The sequence below is a fragment of the Pristis pectinata genome, chromosome 6 (assembly GCF_009764475.1).
Source record: "Pristis pectinata isolate sPriPec2 chromosome 6, sPriPec2.1.pri, whole genome shotgun sequence".
NCBI classification, from domain to species: domain Eukaryota; kingdom Metazoa; phylum Chordata; class Chondrichthyes; order Rhinopristiformes; family Pristidae; genus Pristis; species Pristis pectinata.
In genome coordinates, this window is record NC_067410.1 from 76,931,562 (window position 1) to 76,938,933 (window position 7,372).

Genomic DNA, 7,372 nt, shown 5'->3' on the forward strand with positions numbered 1-7,372 from the left:
TGACAGTCGGGTTGGTTTGGGGAATCTATTTTCTGCTGCATTTTTCTTTGAAAATCATCAAAAGGAAACTCAAACATTTAATGAAGGACCATTTCCCCATTGGTGAGCGGTTGTAACTTTACCACGAAACCTGCTTTGGGAAGATTCATTTGTGATATCAATGAAACTTGACGCTCATTTAAAAGGAAACTTAGAATCAGACAGCTGTGAACTTTTTCTAAGAAAGTGTGGTAGATTCTCCTGCGTAATATTCAATTTAGTGTGGCTTGGAAAACTCCGACCCAGTTGGCATATTAGACACAGCCTCCATCTGAACCCCTGCCGCCTCCACGCCGAAACTCCGCGGAGTTTTCCTGTGTTTCCCTGAAATGGGATGAGGAAAATGGAACGAAATTAAGCCGTCACAAAACCGTTACGATAACAAAGAGACACCAGCATAAATAACAGTTAAGATTGAAGGGAAACTAAAGGTCGGTAGAGACAAAACAAAGGAAGATAAAGTGAAAGCGAAAAGTAATGAAAGGTAGAAGTAAACGTCGCGGAACACAACAGAACTATATGGAAGCGCCTTCAAGGAATTTTTGCCGGCTTAACGTTCCACGATCTATCCACAAATCCATGTTGAAAATGACGGGAATGAGTGGGAGGGGGAAAATCCCCTCCCTGCCTATAAAGTGTGTCGACCACGCTGTGCATATAGCAGGATCTGTGAACGCAAGCAGAGTTCGGTTGAGCTTTAACACAACCTTTTGTTGGTGTGCCGGACACAATGATGATCCTACGAGAAGCCACCGGTTAGTTTGAACATGTTGCGAATAATGAAAATATGTTTTATATCATTGGAAATGTTGTATCTAGCATTACAAAACTCGATAGCATCCTATTATATGTTGAAGGAAAGGTGTGAGAGGACTAATTTAAACAGATCCAGCAATTACCACGACAAATCTTTGAATTCTTTTTAATTTCAGGTTTAGCTCCCAGACTATGGAAAGTTGCGATCCTGATAACGATCTACATTCAACTCTTCTGTTTCTCTGTTGGGAGTCCGATTGAAAAACATCATAAAATAGACGTTGGAAAATGCCTGAATATTTCAAGAGAGCTGCTTAAAGAGGTGAAAGAGAGTCTAATGCATGTGAGTACTACATAATTCATTCCACGGTGCGCGGTTCAAACTGGGAATCCGGGGAAATGCAGAGAATCGATATTGTTTTATAAATCTCTACGGAGAAACGCTGGCAGGGCTGGGTCACTGATTCATCTTTTATCAGTGTCCTGAATTCCCACACTTGTGCGCTAATCATCTTCTGTTTTATTTGTGAACTCATTAACTTCCGTCAAGGAAAAAAAGCAACATTTTCTACTCAGTGGCGTTTGGTGCACTTTTGGAAATGTTATCCTGCTGTTCTTTACTAGCCCGACGTGACTGAAGGATTTAACTGTAGCGACACTGAGATTGTACTGGAAGACATCACAGCGAATCAGACCAGCACTGTCTGGGCTTGTACTCCGGAGCAGGTGAGAGAGGAAACACACATTCTTGCCTTATTCTCCCACGAGAACATTTTTTTCCCTTGGTCAAAGCATCCCAGGCTTATGTTGTTCTCTGTAAATCTGCAGGAGGCCACTAGATGCAAGGAACGTGGAAAGCGACAGAATTGCCTCCGATCCAGCCAGGTATATGAATGCAAATACTTCATGTAACTTTCGGCTCAGTCGCTGAATTAAATTGCGCCTAACATCATACTGTGCACTTTTCTATTCACAGTGCTACCAAAATATCACCGCGGACCTGCAGATCTACCAGGCTAAACTACAGAACTTCACCCATGTCACCAATAACGTGTGCAAGAACATAGCCGACCTCTTGAAGGTAAACTTATAGTTCCACAAAACTGGTTTGTTTCTTTACAAGAAATGTATGAACTCTGAAACTCCGAAAAAAGAAAATCCCTGCAAATATAGGGAAGTCAACAACATGCCAAAAAAATCCTGCCTTTCGTTTAGTAGATTCCTTAAAGTACAGAGGGGTTCCATTTTCGAATGAAGCAAAAATGAAAGTGTGTATTAGGAGGCATGATTCAAGGCGCAACCCGTACACGTGAGTCCTGCCCAACCTGCACCGCCACCCGAGTTTCAATCTAGCAAGACGTTGTAAATGATTCCCTTGTTTTCAGTCAGTTTGTCTTTCCAGCCGTACCAAAGAAAACAAATCCTCAGCCTCCGAACCCCCCTAATGACCACCGCTTCTCCAGCTTCACTCTCCAAGACTACTGAAAGCATCGCTGTCTCCAAAGTCTGTGCCCGCCATTCCCACCTCCCCATGTGGAATCTGGTTCCCGCCTCTGCCTCAATAACCGAGTGTTCTGACTCTGATTTGTATTATCTCTTGTACTAGAATCCTCCAACACACTGTTATTCTACTCTTGTTTCTGCTTTGGCTCATTTAACTATTGTTGGCATATCTCCAGCAAAGGCTTCCCCGTCCATCCCAAACAGTCCTGTGCAGAATTGCTTAAGGAATTGCCGTTGTCCACGTTTTCTCGTTTTCTTTGGCATCACATTCAACGGAATGGCTTCCATATATATAATCTTGACACCAGCTCCATCTAGGCATCACATCTCTTAACAACAACCTATTCTACCCTCACTCCCACCAACCACTGCTTGGAGTTTAGTCTTGGAATAGCTGTAATGTCTTCCACCTAAGTTAAGACCAACACAATCGTTATTATCCATCTCAATGTCCGTAACGTCACTGAAATATTGGATGAGATAATAATAGCATGTGAAAACACTGGATGGGATAAACGTGATAAGACTGGAAGCAGTAGGTTTAGCATCTCTGAAAATCACCAGGCCCATTTGACTTTTATCCCAGGCTGATAGTAGAAGCATGAGAAACTATTGCTGAGATTCTGGCACCAAATTTTCCAACCCCCTCTAGCTGCAGGAGAGGTTCTAAATGATTGGAAAACTGCTAACATTGTACTGTGGTTTAAACAAAGGGATGAATATGCCAATTAGTTTAACTTTAATGGTGAGCAAATTGTTAGAATCCATCATAAGAAATAGTATAAAACTTAATTTACAATGGATGCATTTACTACCATGATTTTAAGAAAGATATCATCTGATTAACATGATCGATTCTTTTTTTTGAGGTAACCCTGGAGGTCAAAGGGGTCATGCATTCAGTGTAATCTACATGGAGTTTAGCAGAGGTTTTAATAAGGTCCCACGTGGCTGACTAGTTCAAAAAGTTAAAATAGAGTGGTAAACTGAAAAATAAAACTGATCATTGGTAGAAAGCCAAGGGTAACGGCTGAAGGGCATTTCTGTGACTGGAAATCTGTTACCAGTTGGATTCAATAGGGCTTAGTCCTCAGTATTCTGTTACATATACTAATGATTAAGCTCTAAAGGTAGGAGGCAGGATTAAGAAGTTTGCTGATTATACAAAATTGGTTGACATTGAGGAGGAAAGCTTTTGACTGCAGGGAGACTTTCACGGTCTGGTCAATTGGGCAGAACAACGAGAAAGGGAATTTAATCCAGAGAAGTATGAGGTAATGGGAAGGTACAATAGGGAAAGGGAATATACAATAAATGTAAGGATATTTAATACTGAAAACAAAGAAACCTTGGAGTGTACATACATCAAATCATTAAAGATAATACAACTTGTCATTAAAGTGGTTAAAAAGGCACATGGTCCACTTTCAGTCAAGGCATTGAATACAACACCAGAATACAAGAACCATAGCCACAATTTAAGTACTATATATAGTTCTGGTGACAATATTGCAGGAAAAAAATTGATTACGCTATTGAGGTACAGAGTTGGTTTATGGAAACAATGCCAAATCTGGAAAATGTTGGCTATAAGAAAAAATTACATAATGCAGGCTTGTTTTCATTGGAAAAGTGGAGGCCGAGGGGATTTGATTAAGGTGTATAAAGTTATGAGGGGCCTGGGAAGAGTAAATAGAAACACTCAAAATAATCAAATCAGGGGGCATAGATTTAAAATAATTGGTTGAATGATTAGAGGAGAGATGAGAAAACTTTGTTTTAATCTGTTGCTGGTGGGTGTTTGGAACACACTGCCTGAAAAATTGTACTGGGATGAGTACTTGAAGAATTGGGGCTTGATGGGCTTCAAAGTACTGGAAGGTGGATTAGGCTGTGTAGCACTTTTTCCAATTGGCACTGACAATGGGCTGAATGGCCTACTTCTGCATCATAAATTTATGATATTTGCTACCTTTCAGTTCACGGTCAGTCTGACCAGATGGTTTGCAAACCTTGTGTTCTGTTTAATTCTGATATAAGCTTCCAATCTCTCCAGTGCACAGGCCACCTGGTTTTGTTCCTAAAAACATGAGCCGTCTCAGCTCTCCCTCTGCTGCATGCCTCATTTATGCCTTCCTCACATTTTTATCAAAATACTTCAATCATATATTGGGCAGATTTCTATTCTCCATTTCCCTTAAACATCAAATCAGGCAGTATCCTGCAGTTCACATCATGTTCTGAACCTAGTTTAGTTCACCCATTTTTATCGAGCTACATTATTTATTTTGCCAATTTCTTAAATGTAAACCTTCAGTTAGTTTAAACCCCTCATTCCCTTCACCCCTTGCAACATCTAACCTTTGCCAGCTCTGCAACTTCTTCCACCCCCATCTACCATTCCTTTCAGTTCAATTAAAATTGTTGGCCTTTCCTTCGGCCATCTAGGTTCCACATTCGGGAATCATTTCAGTCATCACTCTATAAGTAATTTCACATCCCTTGCGTTGCTCTGAACTTAAGCACAGGATATTACAGTACTGAATAATATAAAGACTCAAACTGCACTAGCTGGCACCTCACAGGAATTTATTTTCCTACAAAGTTCAATACCTACGAATTGTTACTGTGATTAACTTCTCTTTATTTCATATATGGAAATGTTGTCAGTACATTTGCTGATGTCATCATCTGCCCTGGGAGGCAGCAAGAGCTTCCAAAGAGTAATAAATTAACCCAAGCAGATGAATGGTATGGTTCCAGAGTGCATGCAAGGACACACCAAATGTAGGTTTCAAAAAGGATGATGATAATTTGGATGTAAGTGTTTGGCAGGATTCAGGAAAGATTATAAAAGTTTTTTTAAAAAACTGCAGATACTGGAAATCTGAAACAATTAGAAAATGTTGGAAACGTCAAGTAGGTCAAGCAGCATCTGTGGAAAGAGCAACAGTTAACATTTCAGGCCAAATACCTTCTGTCAGAACTGGAAAAGACAGAAAATGTGTTTCTCATTTCTGATAAAGGGTCTTTTACTTGATACACCAACTCTGTTTCTCGTTCCACAGATGCTGTCTAATCTAGGTATTTCTAGAATTTTTTGTATTTGGGAAGTTTTATTTTTCATATGCTGATCAACTTCTAGAATATTGTTTGTTATATTCCTTTGTTCCATTACAGTTCATGTCTTTTCAGACAACCTTCCAATCTCACTTTATTGTTTAACCCCGTGTCTGTTTTTTTTCTATAGTTACTACTTCAACTACATATGTTTATTTTTTATTTCCTATTACACTTTTCAGTTGCAGTTTTACTTTCCCTAAATGTGCTTCTTTTAACAATCATCCTTTGTTTTAGCATCTCTGGGACATGCTTATATCCACTGGGTTCTGGCAAGTTCTGTTTAATTGAAGATATAAATATTAATTCCTTGTTATGTATAACCTGAATTTTGTTGCCTTCTGCCTATTTGAATTGCTAAAAGCAAAACCTTCTCAGCTAATTTTCCTTTCAGATTTAATTTCAGTTTACATAAATATGCTAATCTACTCTTAAGCAATTAACTATTTATGACACAAAATCAGTTTCTTAATTATAGTAATTTTTTTTCATAGGCTCTTAATTCTGATTCCACCTATGAAGATGTTTATCTTGAAGGTGGCTCAACAACAGATGAAGAGGAGAAAGCTGCCATTAACTTTCCCCAGAGGATGGCTTTATGCAAAATCCTACAGGCCTTCAAACTGCGTACTATCACAATCAACAGAGTGATGAATTATATGAGTGAAGCTGAAGAGTAGCTGTGAAAAATGTATACGTTCTCCACACAGTGGAACCATTGTGTTTCCTTAACTTTTCTTTTGCACTATTTATACCAAATATTTACTGTAACGTTCCTCTTGGAACAATTTATTTATTTAACTATTTATTTATTATTTATCTTTTTGTGGGATAGTTGTTATAATATATTAGCAACCACTAGGTCTGCTAACACAGAAAGGAGATTCAAACTTTAAAAATGTTTTTCTGAGAATATGTAACTATCAAATAAATTGATATCCTTGGATTATTTTACATGTTGTGATAGTCACTCTGATCTCTGGTTGCCTTTTAAAAGAAACATAGAAAAAACCTACAGCACAATTCAGGCCCTTCGGCCCACAAAGCTGTGCCGAACATGTCCCTACCCTAAGAATTACTAGGCTTACCCATAGCCCTCTATTTTTCTCATCTCCAAAAGTCTCTTAAAAGACCATATCGTATCCACCTCCACCACCGTTGCCAGCAGCACATTCCACACACTCACCACTCTGAGTAAAAAAACTTACCCCTGACATCTCCTCTATACCTACTCCCCAGCACCTTAAACCTATGTCCTCTTGTGGCCACCATTTCAGTCCTGGGGAAAAGCCTCTGACTATCCACCCGATCAATGCCTCTCATCATCTTATATACCTCTATCAGGTCCCCCCTCATCCTCCTTCGCCCCAAGGAGAAAAGGCTCAACCTGCTTTCATAAGGCATGCTCCGCAGTCCAGGCAGCATCCTTGCAAATCTCCTCTGCACCCTTTCTATGGCTTCCACATCCTTCCTGTAGTGAGGCAACCAGAACTGAGCACAGTACTCCAAGTGGGGTCTGACCAGGGTCCTATAAAGCTTCAACAATACCTCTCGGCTCCTAAATTCTATTCCACGACTGATGAAGGACAATACACCATATGCCTTCTTAACCACAGAGTCAACCTGCGCAGCTGCTTTGAGCATCCTATGGGCTCGGACCCCAAGATCCCTACCATTAATACTATATTCTGCCTTCATAGTTGACCTACCAAGATGAACCACTTCACACTTATCTGGGTTGAACTGCATCTACCACTTCTCAGCCCAACTTTGCATCCTCTCTATGTCCCACTTTAACCTCTGACAGCTCTCTATACTACCCACAACACATCCAACCTTTGTGTCATCCGCAAATTTACTAATCCATCCCTCCACTTCCTCATCCAGGTCATTTATAAAAATCACAAAGAGTAAGGGTCCCAGAACAGATCCCTGAGGTACACCACTGGTCACC

General features: G+C 39.9%; 1 protein-coding gene across 2 annotated transcripts; it reads left to right on the plus strand.

The window, feature by feature from the left end:
* The first annotated feature begins 544 nt into the window (after positions 1–544).
* il12a (interleukin 12a) lies at positions 545–6,295 on the plus strand. 2 transcript variants are annotated; one of them, XM_052018698.1, is made up of 6 exons: positions 545–794; positions 972–1,138; positions 1,420–1,521; positions 1,624–1,680; positions 1,772–1,876; positions 5,913–6,295. In XM_052018698.1, exons 1-6 carry the CDS (start codon positions 770–772, stop codon positions 6,096–6,098), a joined length of 642 nt encoding a protein of 213 aa, XP_051874658.1. In that variant the 5' UTR covers positions 545–769; the 3' UTR covers positions 6,099–6,295. The 2 variants fall into 2 exon arrangements, with proteins under 2 accessions (XP_051874658.1, XP_051874659.1); XM_052018699.1 differs by having other exon boundaries at positions 972–1,117.
* The last annotated feature ends 1,077 nt before the right edge of the window (positions 6,296–7,372 follow it).